General features: G+C 41.9%; 1 protein-coding gene across 2 annotated transcripts in view; it reads left to right on the top strand.

Annotated features, from left to right (window-relative positions):
* Window positions 1–22,044, top strand: part of Atg2b (autophagy related 2B) — a 60,099-nt gene that overhangs the window by 2,099 nt on the left and 35,956 nt on the right. The window contains exons 2-14 of one of the 2 annotated variants that reach the window (XM_040742532.1): window positions 4,923–5,085; window positions 7,840–7,992; window positions 8,516–8,618; window positions 10,386–10,548; window positions 12,307–12,486; window positions 14,351–14,447; window positions 15,193–15,378; window positions 16,236–16,387; window positions 16,477–16,579; window positions 17,900–18,161; window positions 19,901–20,051; window positions 20,533–20,625; window positions 20,735–20,923. In XM_040742532.1, the coding sequence (XP_040598466.1) occupies window positions 4,923–5,085; window positions 7,840–7,992; window positions 8,516–8,618; window positions 10,386–10,548; window positions 12,307–12,486; window positions 14,351–14,447; window positions 15,193–15,378; window positions 16,236–16,387; window positions 16,477–16,579; window positions 17,900–18,161; window positions 19,901–20,051; window positions 20,533–20,625; window positions 20,735–20,923 (1,995 nt within the window). Of the gene's footprint in view, window positions 1–4,922; window positions 5,086–7,839; window positions 7,993–8,515; window positions 8,619–10,385; window positions 10,549–12,306; window positions 12,487–14,350; window positions 14,448–15,192; window positions 15,379–16,232; window positions 16,388–16,476; window positions 16,580–17,899; window positions 18,162–19,900; window positions 20,052–20,532; window positions 20,626–20,734; window positions 20,924–22,044 lie in introns of both variants that reach the window. The other variant, XM_040742531.1, reaches the window with a different exon arrangement.

Below are 22,044 nucleotides of genomic sequence, written 5' to 3' on the forward strand. Positions count from 1 at the left end.
TAGCACAGCTTCACAGAGTTAAACAAATGCAACATACCTTTCTTTGCCTCATTAAACATATATTCCACAGCATAAACAGATGTAACATATCCTAAATGAATATTCCGCAATACTACTGTGTCTATTTTAATTTTTTCAATGGAGGCTCTTTATTTATAGGTTTGCTATAGTAATGGAGTGTTTAGCATGTGACACTGCTGAGGGCTGGATGATGTGACAGTGAAGTAAACAGTGATCATTTTATCTCTCTTTTTTTTTTGAGACAGATTTCTTTGTATAATAGCTCTGGTTGTTCTGGAACTCACTTTGTAGACCAGGCTGGCCTTGAACTCATGGAGATCCACCTGCTGCTGCCTCTGGAGTGCTGAGATTAAAGGCATGGTCAGCCATGCCTGGCTTGATACTTTTCTCACGAGAACTCAGTATGTTTAGGAAGGTAGACAGCAACGGATTATTATTACCCATGAGCCTTTTAATTTCACTTTAATAATTTTTATTACTCTGGTACTTATATTTTATAGGTGTATGTGTGCATGTAATAAAAATTGACTTAAGTTCAAGAAGTATTAATTTGCAACTATTTGCCAAATGCTACAGTAGAGACTAGAGTGTGACATTCTTTTTTTCTGACTATATGCATGAAATTCACTGGTGAAAACTGAAAACAGAATGACTTTAAAGAGAAGAGAATCTATCTCTTCAGAGTTAGCTCAGGTGGCTCCACTGTAAGCTCTGGAACCATTACATCTCATAGGAACCTCCTGAAGACTAGCACACAGCATGTCATCTGAGTCAGTGTAACCAAGCAGCTTGAGAAGTTCCACATGAGTGGATTTCAGATTTTCTTATCATTCAGTGTATAGGGGCTTTTTGCCAAGTACAGAGAAGTATGTATAAGTGTAAGCTATTTACTTATTTCACACTTAGAGAAATTGTACTGTAGCTTAGTGGGCTCAGTGTAAATTCTTGAATTACTGACTCTAGTCTTTTGATACTACCATTCAATACAGCCTTCAAACCACTTTGTTTAGGATGTTAATGGAGCTACAAGATTGGGGTGGTAAGTTTGGTGTATACAGAGAAGAGAGGCCCATTAAATCCAGTTTCTTGGGTAGTCTGCTGATGTTGACAGAGCCCTGGGATGCCAAGGCTAAGTTAGTGCTTCTGCACAATTGAAAATGCATTGATGTGTTTTATTTTTTGGTTTTTACGAGACAGGGTTTCTCTGTATTGTTTTCGAGGCTGTCGAACCCAGCCCAGCCTCGAACACTCAGAGATCTGCCTGCCTCTGCCTCCCGAGTGCTGGGATTAAAGGCATGCGCCACCACTGCCCGGCTGCTTTGATGTGTTTTAAATGACACAACTCAGATGCTCACTGGAAGTATGAAACATTATCCTTAAACCTGCTTGTCCAAAGATGGAAATATGGCACCCAGGTTTCAAATATAAATTACAGAAATACTTAATATATAAACAAGCATTTCTGAGCTTACCTTTTCTATTTTATATGGAGGACTTCATTTTCAGGGTCAGGTATTCAGAAACTTTTAAAAATGAATATCAAAAGACTTGAAGCCATACACACACACACACACACACACACACACACACACACACACACATTTAAATTAGAAACAAGGTTGCTTCACATGTCAATTCCAGGTCCCTCTCCATTTCCCTCCCCTCCTCCCCTGCCCTCCCACCAACCCCCCCAATATCCCCTCATTTCCCCAGGGAGGGTGAGGCCCTCCATGGGGGTGTCCATAGTCTGTCATTTCATCCAGGGCAAGGCCTAGACTCTCCCACAAGAGTTCAAGGTGAGAATGCATCTCTCATTGTTGGATGGGAATCCAAAGTCCATTTGTATACCCGGGATAAATACTGATCTACTACCCAAGGCTCTATAGATTACCTAGGCCTCCTCACTGACACCCACATTCAGGGGGTCTTGATCAGTCCTATTGAGGCCTTTTTTAATATGGAAAATGTAAAATATAGTCGCAAGAAGACTTACTGGACAGTTATTAGAGACAGTGGATTGGTGGTGAGATAGAAAAGGTTATTAGCTTGCTGTAAAAATAATTGTAGTTTTGGATTTTTGCATTTTGCTGTTTGATAATGAAGCAATACATTCTTAATAGATGTGGTTATTTATGTTCTACTCATTTCCATGCACCTTCATTGTGGTGTGTGTGTGTGTGTGTGTGTGTTTGAGTCATAGTCTCTCTATGTAGCCTTGACTGGCCTGGAACTCAGTAGACCAGGCTGGGCTTGAACTCAAAGACATCCACCTGCTTCTGCCTCTTGAGTGCAGGGATAAAAGCCTTGATATGCGACACCTGGTTCAGTGTACTCTTTTTTGCTTTAATTTCAGCTAATGACTCATGCTGCTTATTTTATTTATACTATATTGATGATGTTAGACAAAAGCAAATTCTAGTGATTTTTTAAAAAATCTGAATTAAAAATGGGTTGTAAAGCAGCAACAGCTCAGTGTATAGGCGTCTGGCCTGGGACCTGCTAGTGACCACAGTGCAGCGATGGCCCAAGACATTGTACAAAGTAGAGCCTTGAAGATGAGGTGCTCAGTGGCTGTCTGTCTACAGGAGAGGGTACCAGTAACTCAGTGTGAACCAGTCAGTGGCCATTTGGCATTTGGAGCAAATTGGAAAGGTGAAAAAGCCACTAAGTGGTGCCTCATGAACTGACAAAGATAAAAAACTCCCCATTTTGTACTGTTGTCCTCTTTAGTTCTGCACAATGAGATATTTCTCCATTGGATTGTGATGTGCCGTGAAAGGTGGAATGTATGTGACAACCAGTGATGGATAACATATCAGTGGCTAGATGAAGAAGATGCCCCAATAGTACTTCCCAAAGGCAAACTTGCACCAAAAAATATCGTGGTTACTGTTTGGTGTCTGGGTTCTGAGTCGTGGAGATGCCCTAAGATCCTAAGTGTGCATTCAACAAACCCATGAGACACACCCAAAACTGCAGTGCCTATAGCTGGTATTGGTCAATGGAAGAGAACAAGTTCTCCGTAACAGTATCCCAACTGCACATTGTGCAACTCAAGTTTCCAAAGTTGAACACATTATCATCACCTGACCTCTCACCAACTGATGACCACTTCTTCAAGCTTTTTTCTTTTTGAACAGGGAAAATGCTTCTACCTACTTCCAGCAGGGTGCAGATAATGCTCTCTTAAGAGTCCTTAAATCCTGGAGCAGAGATTTTAAAAGTACTTACTTTGTGTGTATGTGTATGCAGTTGGCTTGTGCATGTTATGTTATACATGTGGCAGCCAGAGGACAATGGGTTCTCTCCTACCAGATGGGTACATAAGTGTGCTTTGGTATACATGTGGTGGGCAAAGGACAATTTGTGGAAACGAGTTCTCTTTTTGTCCTGGGGACCAAACTCAAATGGTCAGACTTTACCTTCTGGCCCTTGCAATTCCTTTTGCACCAACCTAATAAAAGAGAAGAAGGGAAGGAGGAGGGAGGACGTCCATGTATTGAGATCTGAGCTGTATTGAGTCTCTGGCTGCCTGACAGTCAGAGACTACAGGGGGTAGTGGGAGTCGAGGATAACTATTGGGAGCTGTCAGTGAGGGTGGTGACTGGAGGAGGGACACACTGTGCGGAACATGTGCCGTGTGGATGGACGATGACAGTGTGGCGGAGGATGACATTTGCATGAGCAGTATTCCAAGTGGCGATGGATTGGAAAGATGGTGACATGCCACAGAAGCCATGGGACGTTAGAGTTTGAGAAGGTAGGGTAGTCCTAGGGGGTAGGATGGGATGAGGGTTTAAGAGCTGAACACTGGGGGCTGGGAAGAAGCTCAGCTGGAGAAGTGAAGGCACGAAGACTGCAGTTTGAATATGCAGCACCTAGTAGGATGCCAAGCGGGGTCCAGTGACACCCCTGTGGAGCTGGAGACGAGTCCAGGGACACCCCTGTGGAGCTGGAGTGCATTCCTAAAGCTGCCTGACCTGCCAGTGTAGCACAATCACTGAGTTAGGTTCAGTGAAAGACTTACTTTGTCTGGAAAGGTGGGGGGAGTGAGTGAGGAAGATAGGATGCCAGACATTGACCTTTGGCCTTTACATGTGCACTCACATGCACAATGGGCACGTACATCTGTGTGAGAACACAGTACATTTTGTGCACATATGTACTACCCCCCCACTAAATAATAATAAACAATAAATACATTTATTAGTTTAAAACTTCAATAAAAAATCCTTGCTACCTTTAATCTTAACACATGGGAGTCACAGTCAGGCAGATTTCTGAGTTCAAGTCCAGCCTGGTCTACAAAGAGAGAGTTACATAGAGAGACTCTGTCTCAAAAAACTTAAAAAAAAATCATCCTTACTTATAAATCTGTGAAAAGTATAGGGTTCAGACAAGCCTCCTGAGGAAAATCTTTTTGTATCAGTCAGGAATCTCTGGAGGAGCAGAACTGATAGCATGAATGTACATGTATATCGAAACCGATTTACTAGTGTGCCTTACAGGCTGTGGTCCAGCTCATCAAACAATGGTTGTCTACCAATGGAAAGTCACCGTGAGGGTGAAGGGATGGACTTGCCAGTGAGCGTGGGGACAAACTTGCGAAGAGCAAAAGCTTCCTCCTCCCATGGCTTTTCCATGTGCTGTCAGAAGGTGTGTCTGGGGCTGCCAGAAGAGTGTTGGATCCCTGCAACTGGAGCTACGGGTGGTTGTGAGCTGCCCTGTGGGTGCTAGGAACCAGCCCTGGTCCCCTGGACCAGCAACCAGTGCTCTTAGCCCTGGCTTTCTTAATCTCCAGTGCTCAGCACACTAGTGGGCATATCCACATCACTGAGAAGGTTGGCATTCAGTGTTTGTATTTGTGTGATTTCAAAATGAACTTGTTTTTTTCTCTCTAGGGTCTCAATGAAATCCTGGAGTCAGCAGACGCACCTCTGGAAGTCACTGAAGGATTCATTCAGTCCATCTCCCTGTCAGTCCCATGGGGCTCCTTGCTGCAGGACAATTGTGCGCTGGAAGTGAGAGGGCTAGAGATGGTCTTTCGGCCTAAACCTCGTGTAGGTAGGTGTGCTTCACGTGCCTGCTCTGTCTGTTTCAGCCTTGACCCTGCAAAGGCGGAGAAGCCGACTCAGTTGTAAACAGTTGAGCATGGGATTTATGACTTTGAACTGGGTTTGTGAGATTGTTCATTTGATAAAACAAGAGGATTTAGCACTTTGTAAGATGTATGTGAGTATGTCTTTAGAACAGTTCTCTCCTTATTCACAATCCAGAACACTAATATATAGATAATGTGTGATTATTTCCAATTATCTGAAGTGGAAGATTGTTTAAAGATTTTGTAGAGAAATGTTAGAAGGGCATAGGATTAGATTCTTTTTTAAATGAAAGTTTTTGTTATTTAATATTATGTCTATGGAGAGAGTGGGGTTGTATGTATGCACATGAGTGTAAGTGCCTATGGAGGTCAGAAGCATTGGATCCCCCTGGACCTAGAATTACAAACAATTGTGAGCTTCCTGATGTGGGTGCTGGGAACTGAGCTCAGGTCCTCTGTAAGAGTAGTACAGGCTCTTACCTGCTGTCCTCTCCAGCCTCCAGGACTGGATTTGAAGGGACTTTTTCATCAATGTAATCTGAAACAACTGTCATGTTGAAGAATAATGACACTGAGCGATTACAACACTAAATTTAAAACTCGCCACATCGCCTTTAATCTCAGCACTTGAGAGGCAGAGGCAGGTGGATCTCTGTGAGTTCGAAGCTAGCTTTGTCTACAGAGTGAGTTCCAGGTTGGCCAGGGCTACACAGAGAAACCCTGTCTAGAAATACAAAACAAACCAACCTTAAAAAACTACCACCACCAACAAAAAAACCTCACCACATCCATGTTGATAATAGTTATGTAAGGTGGACTTGGATAAGGGATATGCATCTCAACTGTAGAATGTAACCTAGAGAAATGGTTAGAAATCATCCATCTAGGTAAATGCTGTGTACATATGCATGTGTTTCCTGGAAAACAAAAGTTTAAATTATACTTTATAGAGTTATAGTGATCTATTTTAAAAATAAAATGCTCTAAATATTTTATTTATCTATCTGGTCACTCATTCATTCATTCATTCATTTTGGGGCAGTCTCACTCTGCAGCCCAGGTTGGCTTTGTGCCTATAACTTTCCTGCTGTAGCCTTTTTTTGTTTTGTTTTGTTTTTCGAGAAAGGATTTCTCTGTGACTTTGGAGGCTGTCCTGGAACTAGCTCTTGTAGACCAGGCTGGTCTCAAACTCACAGAGATCCTCTTGCCTCTGCTTCCTTAGTGTTGGGATTAAAGGTGTGCGCCACCACTGCCAGGTAGCCTCTTGAATGTTGAATTGTAGCAGTATTTCACCACACCTGAAAACAGTCTGATATTGTGTGTTCATGAATTTTAAAGGGCATTCTCTGGTATTGTTTCTTATATTCTACATTCCTTACATTCTGAGTCAGGGTCTGTTAGTCTGGACCTACAGAGGCTAGACTGGCAGATCAGAGAGTCCCAGGGGTCTGCTTGTCTCTATTCCTTGGTACTAGGACTGCCATATTAAAATTTTTAATGCTCAGACAAGAACTTTACTGACTGAACTATCTTCCCAGCTCTCGGATAATTTAATTCATAGTAATGTTGTATCTAGCCAGGTGCGGTAACACCTGTGATCCCAGTTCTCATGCTGAGACAGGATGATGCAAGTTTGAGGTCAGCCTGAGTGCATAGTAAGATTCTGTCTTAAACAAAACAAAACCCAAACAACAAACATGGTTCCATCATCATCAGCATCATCATCATCAGGGTCTTTTTGTGGCAGGATCTCATTATGTAGGTCTGGCTGTCTTGGAACTCAGAAATCCTCCTGCCTCTGCCTCCCTAGTGTTGGGATTAAAGGTATGTGCCACTAGTCCCGGCTCTGATTCTTTTAACCATGGTGGGTAAATACTCCCTTTGGAACTTTAGCTTTGAAATGTTTTCCCCTTTAAAACTGCCTATTAAAAGGGCCTTTAAGTTCTATTTGGAAGGTAGTAACTGTAGAAATGTATCGGTTGTTCTGAGCAGTGCAAGAAGATACGGCGTTCCCCAGCAGGCGAGGTCTGGGAAGGGTTTGTAAGGTTCCTTGTCCAGCCCTCTGAAGACACATCTTTTATTCTATCTGTATTTGTACTGATTCTGCAGTTGGTGTCATCTGTTGCTGCCAGATTTCCTGGTGATACCTCTGTATTCATCCTTGACAGCCTTCTCTTATCTTTCCTAATGTGTGGTAAACATTCTTAAGTGCATAACTCATAATTTATTTTTCTATCTCTATGGCTGGTTAGCAAACCTCAGTTCCTAGTCCAAATTAGTCTGCCTCCTGCTTACTTTAAGTTAGATTGTATTGAAACATACCCATGTTATTCTTTACTCTCGGTAGCCGCTTCGACAGAGAGGAGAGCTGCACAGTGTGACAGACACATTGCCCACAAAGCCTGAGTGTCCTCTGCCTGGCTCTTTACAGGGGATGTTTGTCGGCTCTTGTTCTGTGGTATCCAGCATGTTGCCGTATATCTGCTAGTTTTTTGTTGAGTGGATATCTGAATTAAAATTTGATAAAAGTAAAACTTGAAATAAGAATATGTCACAGGGCTTTTTTATCCTGTAATTTTTTTTGTTCTGTTACTGTAAGGTGGTTCTCAAATGTCCAGTGTAATTTCTCACAGGTAGCATTGAAAAACTACCATAAATATATTGTAAGAAATGCCATTGATATACAAATTATTTAGGTTTATTTGTACTTTCTGCAGCAACTGGGTCTGAGCCTATGTATTGGTCAAGCTTCATGACCAGCAGTATGCAGCTGGCAAAGGAGTGTCTTAGTCAGAAACTGACCGATGAGCAAGGAGAAGCATCCCAGCCTTTTGAAGGGCTGGAGAAGTTCGCGGAAACCATTGAAACAGGTTTGCATCACAAGCATCCTCACAGCCCAGGCTGAATGTGGTGGTGTGGGGCCCAAGACCATTCCGTTGCAGTGATTTTGAAAAGGTTTACTATGCTCACTTCAGTACTTCAGAACTCAGGCTGTTTTAGACATTCCATTCAGTTTGATTGCATGCTTTTGTTCCCGGGGTTTTCCTTGTTTAGTTTATTATGCCCGTGGGAGGATCAGGTGAGAGATCTATGCCGTCCCAAGTGTCTGTTGTGATGTAACTTGGGGACATGCTTATGGGGCATAGCGTGTTTTACAAATTCAGGCTCTGGGGGTTTAAAAGGACACAAACCTGCCTTTTTAATGTTCTTATCAGACTAGGAATTGTTTCTTGAGAGTGGGTGGGGAGGCAGCAGGGATGAAGCACTTGCCCAGCATGAAGGAGGCCCAGCTTGGTCCCCAGCTGCCTGAAGGGGAGGAACACGTGGGGCAGAGGTGGGGTTCTCACTTGGTGTCCTCGTGGTTTTCCATTGATTTTTGCTGGTTTGTTTTAGTACTAAGAAGAGTGAAAGTCACTTTTATAGACACTGTGTTAAGAATTGAACATGTGCCAGAAAATTCCAAAACTGGAGCTGCACTTGAAATCCGAGTAGAGAGGTAAGATTTTTTTTTTTTTTGGTCTGGAAATGTCTGACCTCACTCTGGATTATGACATTACACTTCAGGATGCTTTAGAGATGAAAGGTGATAGTAAACTAATATATTGTGTAATTTCAGAGTAAAGTACTGCTCTCTGAGTTACCCTCTCATCCCATCTGAGACTGTAAGCACCAGTTAGTGTGTAATTCTATCCAGTGCTATGTTGAGCTTACCTAAGCGGTTAACTGCAGTGCCACTATGTTGAGGCTCTTTTCAGTGTCCTATTCCCATGTGCACAGTGCAATGCTAGGTGCCTCTTGCTAATGTGAAAGGCTCAGCTTCATGGTGTGGGGCTTGGGTGTTTCTTTAGTGAAAAAGGGTGATGGTGTTGTTCCTTTAGAGGATTTTGTGAGGATTATTTTAAGGTTAAATATCTAATGATGATTTACTTAAGTCAAACATGTTGCTTTTATTTTTTATGTATATTCACTGGCGCTCTGACACAGTCTTAATTTGAGGTAGTTACTGCTAGCCGTGGCCGTATTATGTGGCCTCCCAACTGAAATGTATGGCTCAGTGACCAAGAGCATTTCCTGCTCTTCCAGAGTTCAGCTCCCCCCCATTCATGCAGAGCAGAGCTCAATGGCCTTCAACTCCAGTTCTGTGGGATCCAGTGCCCTCTTCTGTCCTCTCTGGGCACTGCATACACATGGCACACACACAGATGCACATACCCATACACAGAAATAAAAATTAAAAAAATGTACATTGAATACTAAAGACCTTCTATGTGTGCATCTATTTGGGGCCCTTCCCAAGATTTGTACAGATATTTTTGTGGTTTCACTCTTTAACAAAGATACACCTATGCATAAAATAGTTGTTACAGATCTTTGGAGTTAGGGTGCATTACCTTAGGTGGTATAATAAAGCAGTAACATCCAATTAGAACCATGTTATTTATCTCATTAAACTGGAGGTTGCTGACCCAAGAATTTAAGACATTCATTGTTCTGACTTGGAGACAAATGGGTCTTACTGTGATTCTGTGTTTGTAACCCTGGCACTGTGGAGGAGGAGCTAAGAGGGAGTTGAGGGTTAGAGACACCCTAGGCTATGTAGCGGGAGTCAGTTTTGTGACGGAGATAAGGAATGTTCCCCTTGGGTTAGCTTTGTGAAGATACTAACTTTTTTCTCTCTAATTTAAGGGAAAGTAATCTATCTTAGATTTTAGGACTCTCTCTTTGTGAAAATTTTACTTATTTAAATATTTAGTGCAGTGATGTTGACATGTTATAGACTTTAAGGTTTTTATGTTTATTATAATAGTGAGTTTTATTATATTTCATACATGTACATGATGTATTTTAACACATGTACACACAAGTGCACACATACCCACAAAATTACTCTCTTGTTTGTTTCCACTCCCTCTAATCCCCCTTTTTCTTCCCAATTAAATATAATTCTTTTGCCAGGTGGTGGTGGTGCATGCCTTTAATCTCAGCATAGGGGTGCTAGAGGCAGGTGGATCCATGTAAGTTCAATGCCAGCCTGGTAGACAGAGAAGTTGCATGATAGCTAGGACCATCTCGAAAAACAAAACAAAATTCTTTTGAGACAGAATCTCATGTGGCTCAGGCTGCCCTTGAACTCTTGATGTTCCTGCTTCTACCTTCCCTGTGCTGGGATGCAAGCATTCTTACAGCCATAGTCTTAGGGATGCTAGCTCTGACATTTCCCTCGTTTCCCAGTTTTGTACAAATGTCTGTTTGTATGTTTCAGAACCGTGTACTGTGATGAAACTGCTGATGAGTCCTCAGGAGTCAATGTACATCAGCCCACAGCTTTTGCTCACAAATTGCTGCAGCTCTCTGGAGTGTCTCTCTTCTGGGATGAATTTTCTGCTTCAGCAAAATCTTCTCCAGTGTGTTCGACTGCACCAGTCGTAAGAAAAATGAAATATAATCCTCCAGACAGTGGTGGGCTCAGTTGGTAGAGGACTGTCCTAGCATGCATGAAGTCTTAGGTCTTACCACCAGCACCTGGGAGGTAGAGTCGGGAGAGTTCAAGGGTATTCTCAGATAGTGAGTTCAAGACCAGCATGTATACACACAAGACTGACTCAGAAAACCAAACCAAAAACCAGTCCAACAAAACAACCCAAAACGTGCTCACAAATTTTAGAAGGTTTAAATAAAGACTTGCAACCAGGTATGGGAGGGCAGCACTTGAGAGGTTGAGACAAGAGGGCAGCTTGGGCTACTAGTGAGTCTCTAGGAAGCTAGAATCTGGGGACTGTTAGGTTTTTCTGAGTACGGCTTTTTTTTTTTTTTTTTTTTTTTTGGTTTTACGAGACAGGGTTTCTCTGTATTGTTTTGGAGGCTGTTGGTCCAGCCCAGCCTTGAACTCACAGAGATCCGCTTGCTTCTGCCTCCCGAGTGCTGGGATTAAAGGGGTGCGCCACCACTGCCCGGCGAGTACGGCATTTGTTAATGAATCTCCATCTGGTTTAGCAAATCTGTTAATGCAAATATTCAGCTAATGTAGCTGAGACCAGCCCTGAACCCCTAAAGCTCTGCCCATCCTGCAGGCCTGCTGTTCATTAGTTAATAGAGAAATGGTTCCTACATATCCGTAAGTAAAATGAGGTGTTAACATCTGAGAGAGCTAACCCTAGTGGCCAAGCCTTTGGGCATGCCAGTGAGGGTCCTCTAGATTAGGTGGGAGGATCTTTCCTAAATGGGGGTGGTGTCATTCAATGGGCTGGGTCTCAGACCACTTAAAGAAGAGTGTCTGAGTTGTAGCTTGCTTTCTGACTGTGGGTGTGATGTGAGCAGCTAGCCTCCTGCCCTCTTGCCTTTTGCACTCTGGTGGAATGTATGCCTGCACCTGGGAGCCAGAAGAAGCCCTCCATTTCTTATGGTGCTTCTTGCTAGGTATTTTGTCACAGCAACTAGAAAAGTGACTCTTGCAGTGTCTGGTCCTTTCACATTAAAAAGCAGTGTTATTGTCCATGAATAATGATTCTATTAGAGAGCATTAGCATGGGGTCATACCTTAGGTGTGTTCTGTTATTAAGAGCTCTTAATTCTTTATGGAGCACAGAATCCTTTAGTAAGTTCGTAAGTCTATAATTTGCCTTTTATATCACAAGTCAGGTTTTTTTTTCTTAATATTTTTCTGAGCTAGAGTCTCTCACTCTGTCACTGTGTGGCTCAGGTTGACCTCAAACTGGTGATCTCTGGTCTCACCTCCTGAATGCTGGGTTACAGGCACTGCTTCCATATTGGTTTGGTTTATACATTGTGTATTATTTGAGCAGATGCTGTGTATGTGCAATGCAGATGCACACAGACATACGTACTGCATTTGGGGGCGTGTGTGGAGATTGGAGGACAACTTTGTGGAGCCAGTTCTTCCGTCTTTATGTGCATTATGGGGTTGGACTCAGGTCTCTAGGTTTAGGGCAAGTGTCTTTACCCACCTGGCCATCTTGTGGGCTCTGTGCTATTTCATAAAGTCTTTTTTGATGACTTGTTTTTATTTCTAAGTAGCTATACTAATAGTACTGCTTCATTTTAGTCTTAAGATAGTGGTATGTCCAGTTTTGCATGCCAAATCCAAGATGACATTCATATATACCCTCACTCATTTATGCTAAGATATTTTAAATAGTTACTTCACTTTTATTGCATTATTGTAGGAAACTGAGCCAAAGCTGTCACCTAGCTGGAATCCCAAAATTGTTTATGAGCCACACCCACAACTAACTAGAACTTTACCAGAGATAGCACCCTCGGATCCAGTGCAAATTGGAGGGCTAGTGGGCAAGCTGGAGTTGAGTCTCACTTTGAAACAGAATGAAGTGCTTCCAGGAGCCAAGGTCAGTATTGTTTAGCTTTCTCTGCTAAACTCCAGGTATTTCATCTGCACAGTGGCATAGTGCTTGATTGCTGTGAGCTGTCCTGTGGCTAAGCATCTACTCTCTTCACTCTCAGTGTTCTTGCCCAGATTTTCCCACCCTCTCTTTCGTGAATTGCTCTCAGGTTAAGAAGACCTTACCAGGTCTCCCCTTGCTGGCTTCTGAGGAGGTTGTTAATGGAGCATAGTGTAGATAGATGTAAATGCTGCAGGGATTGTCCTGCTGTGGCAACAGCCTTGGCAAACCCCAGCACCTGTGTGTCTTTGGGGAGTGCACATGCCATTTCTTAAAGAAGCAGGAGCCATGAAAGAAGCTTTTGTGCTTCTGTTGTGACTGCATATAGTCTTCTACATTCGTAAGCTTTGATTTCCATGCAGATGTAAAGTTTTGCACACTTGTCTTTTGATTTGTTGCTTTTAGAGTTCTGCATATTAAGGGACAGAGGAATGGGAGGTAGTTTTGTATGGTGGTGTTATATTCCAGTTCCAGACAGTACTGAGTGTTTGGAGATGCTATTATCCTTGCCTACATTAATGTTTTTTGTATACTAACTTGGGTATGCATATTTTGTTTAAATGTAAATGAATATTATATGGAAAAATTAAGTTCTGGAGATTAACACTGGGCAGCATAGAACTTAGAGGTGTAACTGGGCAGCATGGGGCAGAGCACCAGGTTAGATCTTAGTCTCTTCCAGTGATCTTTAAACCCCAGTCTTTCAGCCATGAGTTCAAATGTTCCAAGATTTCCTGCTTTCGTTTCTGAGATAGTGCCCCTGGAGTTGGTTGTATTCACACATTCAATTTTAATAGATCGTGGGGGGAAGTATTGGTACAAAAGCAGGGGATTGCTTTGGTTGAGTTTAGAGAAATTTCTGTTACATTACACTGAGTTGAAAAATGCTTTATTGTTATTTTCAGTGTTTTATATTTTCAGAACTTTGTTGTTTTTATTCCAAATTCAGAATGTACCCGTAATGAAATATTCCTATGGCAATTAGAAATGAAACTTGTGATTTTCTATCCTAATGAAAACCAAAGATTATGGTTTCAGTACAAGAAAGAAACCATCTAGTAACAGAAATACATTTCCACACTCTGAGGCCTGGTTGTCACCAGTCTGTGAGGAATCCTATAAAACAGTCTGTAGGCATACCAGGAGAGCCGTGTTGTAGAAAGAGTAAGGCTTTGCATTTGTGTCTGCCTAGGTTCAGACCTAGGTGGAGGTATGTGATCTTTGTTTTGTGAATCTCTTTCCTTGTCTGTATAACAGAAACTCTAGAAAGCAGAGAGTAGGAGCTAGTGATGACTCGGTGCTCTCCACACCAAGGGAGACATGAGGGGAAGTGTGCATAGAGAGCAAGAGAAGAAGCACCCATTAGCACTGCTTTCTGCCTGGGTCGGCTGTGGCTTCCAGCCCCTGTGCAGGGGAAAGCAGTGTCTGCAGCCTGCAAGGCATCAGAGAGGCGAGCTGTGGAGTCCCAGTGTGGCCAGCCTGGTCTTGTAAACGGATGCTGACTTCATTGGTTCTGAGGACTTGGTTGTTCTGAAGGGTGATGAATATCATTTTGTTGCTGTGTTCTACAGTCTCCAGAAGACTTAGAGACAGATAGTACGACATTGGACTTGTTGACTTGGAATTTCTCAGGATTCCCCCCTGCAGCTATGTTGCTGGTCTTTACACCCTTTTGTTGAGTTTGTGTGCATTAGGTAAAGCTGCCCAACCCCAAGGGTGATACTTACCTTAGTGCTCTGACATCTGCCTAATTCCTGGTGATGAGTTTGAAGTATTTATTCTCATTCTCAACTCTTCTTATGTTTTTAAGCTGGATGTTGATGGACAGATAGATTCCATTCATCTGTTCCTGTCACCAAGGCAGGTACACCTGCTTTTGGATATGTTAGCAGCTATTGCTGGACCAGGCAAGTATGACTGTTAGGATTATTTCTTATATAACATAGATAGATAAAAATTAGAGTATGTGACATTAAAGGTGTATTTCTAATAGATATCCTGATTATTGTATTAGGTCTTTTAAACTATGTTATCATGGTATAAATTTGCATTCAGGTTACTTGGTCACATTCATTTTTTTTTTTTTTTTTTTTTTTTTTTTGGTTTTTCGAGACAGGGTTTCTCTGTATTGTTTTGGAGGCTATCGGTCCAGCCCAGCCTCGAACTCACAGAGATCCGCCTGCCTCTGCCTCCCGAGTGCTGGGATTAAAGGCGTGCGCCACCACTGCCCGGCTGGTCACATTCATTTTAAAAGTTGTTCTGAACCAGACAGTGATGGATCATGCCTCAGAGGCAGGCAGATCTCTCTGAGTTCAAGGCCAGCCTGGCCTACAGAGAGAGTTCTGGGACAGCCAAGGCTACATAGAGAAACCTTGTCTCAAAAAACCAAGCCAATCAAACAAATCAACCTAAATAACAAAAAACATAATTTTGTACACAGTAAGTCGTGCACATGTTTTTAGGTACTCAAATCTTCTAGAGGTAACAGGAGACTGTTGGTTACTTGCTAAAACCGTTGCTTAGACCTCTAATTGATGTCACTAACTTCCTGCTAGTGTGGTCAGGTTGCCATTGCATACATGGGGTCTTGGAAAGAAATGCTTAAATAACTGACTACAAATTGAATTTTTCTTTCTTTTCATATACTTATAGAAAATTCAAGCAAAATAGGGTTAGCTAATAAGGACAGGAAAAATCGACCCATGCAGCAGGAAGACGAGTATCGGATTCAGATGGAATTAAACCGGTATTATCTGAGGAAAGACTCCCTGTCTATGGGTGTATCTTCAGAGAAAAGTTTCTATGAGACAGAAACAGCTCGTACACCTTCTAGCCGTGGTAAGCACTCACAAAGTCATGGCTTGACCTATGCTATCCCCTAGGTGGAATTAGATATTTGGTTCTGTTCTGTTGGTTCACTGGCAATGCAGTGATGGTATTTTTCCCTAAAGGAAGTCAGTTTGTAAAAATGCAGACCGGCACAGAAATATGTTGGGAAACACTGTCATTATTTCATTCTGCTCATGTGATTATGTGCAGCGGACAGCCCTAAGTAGGGAACATTGCTGACCTTTCTGTCTTGTTGATGTAGTTGTTACCCAGCCCACTGTACACCACAGGGATTTTGGGTCATATAAGCACTAGTGTAAATAGTAAGAACCTGGTAGGATGCAAACCAAATAAAAAATTAAGCCTATTCAAGAACTTCGAGATATAATAAGCTTGATTTGTGTGAGGTCAGACAGTCACTAGAGAGAAGGTACTGAGCTGTCAACAGAATTCTAAATGTCTCTGGTCCCTCTTTCCCATCCGGCAAATAGCTGTATCCATAAGAAACTAGAGACTGGAATATAGTTACACAATTTTACTATTTGCAATTTGGTGCTGGGGATGAAATGCAGAGCCCTGTGTGAATTTTGACTTCTAAATTGCCATATGACAACCAAAAATGTGCTGGATTGCTGCATGCAGATTGCTGCATGTCATATAAACCCACAAAATACTTGGGGTGGCTTGACCTTTTGCTGGCAGTTTGCAATTGTGTGTTGCTGCATTGCTAACGGCCAGACTCAGACATGCTACTCACAGCTGTGTCTCAGATAGTTGGAGGGAAGATTCTATTAGTGTGTCTAAACTACTTGAAGGAGCACATTGGTGGAATGTATCATGTGACGAAGTCTAATTCTCTCCAGAAGAAGAAGTTTTCTTCTCCATGGCTGACATGGACATGTCTCACAGTCTGTCTTCTCTTCCACCCCTTGGGGACCCTCCACACATGGACCTGGAGTTATCCCTGACTAGTACATACACCAACACACCTGCAGGATCACCGCTAAGTGCTACTGTGGTAAAGTGTTACTTCATTTCTTCTGTTCTTCAGAAAGTACCTCTAAGATCCTATACCTTATTCATGTATTTAAAACCAATCTTTTGTAGCTTCAGCCAACTTGGGGAGAGTTTGCTGACCACAAAGAGCAGCCTGTAAGAGGGCCAGCATTCCCATCTGACTTGGTCCATGCGGCCCCTTTACAAAAAGCTGGTAAGATAATGTGTTTTTCTTTTTCCCCTCCCTCCTTTCAGAATAAACATTTTCTATCTTCTCTCTCATCTATCTCTGTGTGTGTGTGTGAGTGTGTGTGTGAGAGTGTGTGAGTGTGTGTGAGCGTGAGAGAGTGTGTGAGTGTGTGAGTGTGTGTGTGTGTGTGTGTGTGTGTGTGTAGCTGTTTGTCTACTTATGTCTGTCATCTGTATCCATCATGCATCTACTTCGTTTTGTGCCCCCGGGGGCTGTACCCAGGGCCTGCACTCTGCACTCTCATATTTTGTGTGTGTGTCTTTCATAATTTCTCCTTTAGTCTTGGACAATCACAAAGTTTAGAAAGAAGAATGATTGAACAGTTCATTGGAAACTTTTAGAATAGTTCCTTCTGCTCTTTTCATTTGATTTTGTTTTTGAGATAGGGTTGACGAGCTGTGATCTCACTGGACCTTTTGCCTCCATCTCCTGAGCACTAGGTTGCTAGGTGTACACCGCTATGTCTGCTTCTCATCACAGTCTTTGTGTACTTACATACATAGATTTTATGAAAAATACCATACATTTCATGTCATTGCCATTTAAAACTCTCAGAAAACTATCTGGTGTGTGTGTGTGTGTGTGTGTGTGTGTGTGTGTGTGTGTGTACTTGTGTGTTTATATGTGGTGTATGTTTTTATGTGTGCCTGTGTGAATATGGTGTGTTTGTATGCACATGTATATGTGTTTGTGTGTAAGTGTATGTGCGCATATGCACGTGTATGTTTATATATATGTATGTGTTTTGTGTGTGTAAGTGTAGCTGTGTTTATGTGTATGCCTGTGTGTGTGGGGGCTGTGTGTGTTAATGTGTGTATGCGTTTGTAGCATTGGGCATAGAACCTGAGACCTTGATGGTTCCCAAACAGTCCTCCATCATTAAAGTATACTCTGGCTTCTTGAGTCTGTTTTCACTGTTTTTAATCTTGTTTGTAAAGAAAAGTTTCAGTTTCTAGTCTGCATTTCCCTCCCCAGGATTGGGGATTGAGCTTAGTCCCTTGAGCAGGCCCGGCATTGCTTTACCACTGTTTTGCACTATTGATCTTTACTCTTCAAAATTTAACTGAACAATTGCCAAGCTTAAAGGAGCTGGTGTGCAGTTTTTGGTTAATCTTGGGTTTTCTTTTCTAACACAGTTTTATAGTGCCAAAGATCTGCCCACACAGTTCTTACTGAGATGGACTCTCGTACTTGAGGTTTAAGAGTCCTGCATACCAGATGAACAGGGTAGCAGCCTGTTTAAAATGTTTTGAATTCTGACTCTGAGAACTTCATGTATTTCAGCTCTCTCCTCTAGGTCTGTTTCAGTGGATGAGTCCAGACCTGAGTTTATCTGTAGACTGGCTATCGGCGTCTTCTCAGTCTCCGTGCTTCATATTGATCCTTTGTCTCCAGCGGAAACGTCTCTGAATGTCAATCCATTGACACCCATGGCCGTCGCTTTCTTCTCTTGCATAGAAAAGATGGACCCGACAAGATTGTCAACAGAAGATTTTAAGTCTTTCCGGGCAGTCTTTGCAGAAGCTTGTTCACACGATCACCTTAGGTGAACTCTTCTGATTACTAATGATACTTCAGAAAGAGCCAAATGCACCCTTTGTCATCTGTCTACCTTCCTGCTTTGGTTTTCAGTGGATAATGAGTGAAATTTGCTGCAGTTCTACATCCATAGTGTCTCTCTTCACGTTTTGTGTAGTGTGGGAACAGTACAGATACAGATCTAGATAGTTTTAGCTCCCTTCCTGTTCTTGCCAAGTTTATTTTACCACGTTTTGCCATCATCCCTGCTGTCACTATTGAAATGATGGAAATGGTTCTTTTTGGCACTGTCACTGGCAGAGATGATGGTGATGCTGAGGGCGGGACTGAGGGAGAGCTTGGGAAAGGCCCATAAGATGGGGAGTAATGTCAAGCTTGTGCTGAGAGTTTGAGCGCTTCATTTTGAGCCTTCATGAGTTGAGGCCTAATAGATTAGCTGACGAAATTGGAGAATATAGGGCTACCATGTAAATACTGTATATTTTAATGTAAGTGTGATAAAATTTGTATTTTAGAGAATGCCTGTTTTTGGAGACAGGATCTCATGATATAGTCTAGTCTAGTCTCAAACTTTCAGGCAGCCTCAGATAACCCTGAACTTCCTGTCCTCTTGCCTCTGCCTCCTGAGATGATAGGTGAGGAGCTGTCATGCTTGGTTTTAGGCAGTGCTGAGGTTCAGACCCAGGGCTTCATGCATGCAAGGCTAGTGTTCAACCAACCGAGCTAAACCCTTACTGCTAGCTTGAGGTTGTTTTAAGGTAAGCTTTCTCCAGTGTTAAAATTAACATAAAGTAGTTTTTGACCCCCATCAAAAGATGCTATGTAGTTTAGGACTATAGTACTTCAAATTACATTGTAAGAACATTTTCCCTCAGTTTTGTCAAAGTTCCAAATATGTCAGTAGAAAATATGAGACAAAAACAGTGAACTCCATCAACTGAAGTTTTAAAATACTGCATGATTTTTGTTCCTTGGTTTTTGGGACAATCTCAAATGTCAAAAATACCTGTCTCAAGCTCATGGTTTTCCTGCTTCATCTTCCAGAGTACTGGAATTTTAGGTGTTCACTACCGTTCCCAGCTTGAATGATGTTTTTAGATAGTTTAAAGAATCCATTTCATCCATTTTATAGATGTGAACATTTTTTAAGTTTTTATTTTTTTCTTTTTGTTTTTCAAGTCAGGGTTTCTCTGTGTAGCTTTGGAGCCTATCCTGAAATACACTCTGTAGACTGGGGGTGGTGGTGGGGGGTGGCTTGAACTCCCAGACATCTGCCTGCTGGGATTAAAGGCGTGTGCCACCACTGGCAGGCTTTTATTTTTTTTTTGTTTTAAGACAGGTTTTACTGTGTAACCCTGACTGGTCTGGAACTCACTGTGTACTAGACTGGCCTCAAGGATCTTGTAGAGATCCATTTGCCTCTGCCTCCCAGGATGCTGGCATTAAAGGTGTATGTGTGCCGCAATGCCTGGCCAGATCTAAGATATTTTATCCACTGTAGTGTAAGTTTGGAGTGTGGAAGAAGAAAGGACCCTGTTGGGCAGTACAGGACATCCTGGGAAGTTTCTCACAGTGGCTATGTTAAGGAATAGGAAATGTGAGCTTATGTCCTTAGGGACTAACAGCTTGAGCTGGAACTTGTTAGAGTGCACATGTAATTATTATACTGACATTTGCATGTTATTCTCTAGGCTTATGTCTGAAGACTCTTAAATGCTTTTTCTTTTTCTTTTTTTTTAATGGTAGATTTATAGGTACTGGGATCAAAGTGTCCTATGAGCAGAGACAAAGGCCAACTTCCCGGCATTTTAGCACCGACATGTCCATTGGGCAAATGGAGTTTTTGGAGTGTCTGTTTCCAACAGATTTTCATTCTGTGCCTCCCCACTACACAGAAGTAAGTGCCAGACACCCTTTGGGATGTTTTGCTCTTTTAAAGATCAAATGAAAAGAATAATTTTCTTTAAAAACAGTAAAGTCACAAATTTTGTTAATGTTACTTTTTGTCTTTGTGATTGATGAAACAAATTTTAAAGTATGTCATTCAAGATTATTCCATGAAGCTAGTAAATACTTCAAATGAAAGGCAAGTTATCTGAGGAGGGAGGCAGGTTATTAGGCTGTTGTTTCATTCTGTTTTAAAGTTTTTTCTTAGATATTGATCTGTTTGAACCCTTGCCTCAGGTGAGGTGCTGAGTGTCGTAGAAGTTAGCTGCTTAAGTGAGATTTACATTGCTAGAAAGTGACAAAAATGAAGTTTGGGTCAGCGTTTCTGACTTCAGAGAGCTCGTCCCACCCATCATACTGCCTCTATAGATTTAAATGATTGATTCAGCGTAGTAGCCTGCCTTTAACTTGTCTCCATCCTTGTCTTTAAGCTTCTAACGTTCCATTCCAAAGAAGGGACTGAGGCCCACCTACCTGTGTGTCTTCAGCTTTACTATAAGCATTCTGAAACGAGAGGACCCCAGGTGAGACATCGCTGGAGATTACTATTTGGTCTTTATTTTGTCACAGTTGTTAAGTTTTTAACTTAGTTTTGTAGATTTGTTAATAATTGTGTATGTATATTTTTTTAAGGGCAATCAAGCAAGACTGAGTTCAGTTCCTCAGAAGGCAGAATTACAAATTAAATTAAATCCCGTGTGTTGTGAACTGGATATCAGTATTGTGGATAGGTTAAATTCCTTGCTTCAACCACAAAAACTCTCTACAGTAGAGATGATGGCCTCACACATGTATGCTTCATATAATAAACATATTAGTTTGGTAAGTATGTAGAAAGTTTGCTTATTGGGGTGTCTGAGAGGGTCCTAATAGATTAAATAGACTATAATAGAGCACTATTATTTATAATAGTAAATAGACACTTCTCCAAAGCCACAGAGAAACTCTTGTCTTGAAACAACCCCCCCAAAAAGGCACTTTAACAATATTTTTTATTTAGATTTTTAAAATTATTTTTATTTTTTGAGACAGTCTCTCCATAGCACTAACTATCCTGGAACTCACTGTGTAGACCAGGCTATCCTTGAACTCAGAGATCTGCCTGCCTCTGCCTCCTGAATGCTAGATGAAAGGCCTTCACTGCTGAGCCTGGCTTAGGAGTTATTCTTAAATTTCTCATGCAGTCCAACCTGAAACTTGATACGTAGCCAAGGGTGATTTTGAACTTTTGATCCTTCTGCCTCTACCTTCCTAGAGCTGGGGTCACAGTGTATGCCACCTAGCTGAATGGTGCTACTTCTTCAAACCAGGTAAGGTTTGGTAATTCTACTGGAAGACAATTTCCTGCTTCATTTTTAGCAGGGTGTGCTGCCTGGTATCAGCTGTGTGCAGAAGGCTCCTCAGGAAGAGTTAAATGGGAAGCAGAATGTCTTTCCATGCATACTTCTTTTTTTTTTTTTCACCTTCTGAGATGGCAGCTCAGGTTGGCCAGAAACTTGTGTTCACCCTGCCTTGGCCTTCCCAGTGGAAAACGTCCAGGCATGTGCCACTCTGTCTGACTTCCTTAGACTAATGTTAGAGCTAGACACGTGGAAAAGGTCCGTATGCAGACGAATGATGAGACACATCAATTGACAGTGGTTGGTTGTAGCACGATGGGATTAGACTTCTTTTTTTCTGGATTTTAGAGAATACCATAATATATTCGTGAAGTTTTCTTTCTTTTTTGTTTTTTGTTTTTTGTTTTTGTTTTTGTTTTTTTTTTTTCGAGACAAGGTTTCTCTGTGTAGCTTTGGAGCCTATACTGGCACTTGCTCTGTAGACCAGGCTGGCCTCTGATGTCACAGGGATCCCCCTGCCTCTGCCTTTGTATATGGCAGCAGCCATCTGAGTCCACACTAGGTCTTTAGGGCAGCCTAAAGTGGGCAAATTCTTCAAACTGA

The sequence above is a fragment of the Mesocricetus auratus genome, unplaced genomic scaffold (genome assembly GCF_017639785.1).
Source record: "Mesocricetus auratus isolate SY011 unplaced genomic scaffold, BCM_Maur_2.0 Super-Scaffold_15014, whole genome shotgun sequence".
In the NCBI taxonomy this organism is placed as follows: domain Eukaryota; kingdom Metazoa; phylum Chordata; class Mammalia; order Rodentia; family Cricetidae; genus Mesocricetus; species Mesocricetus auratus.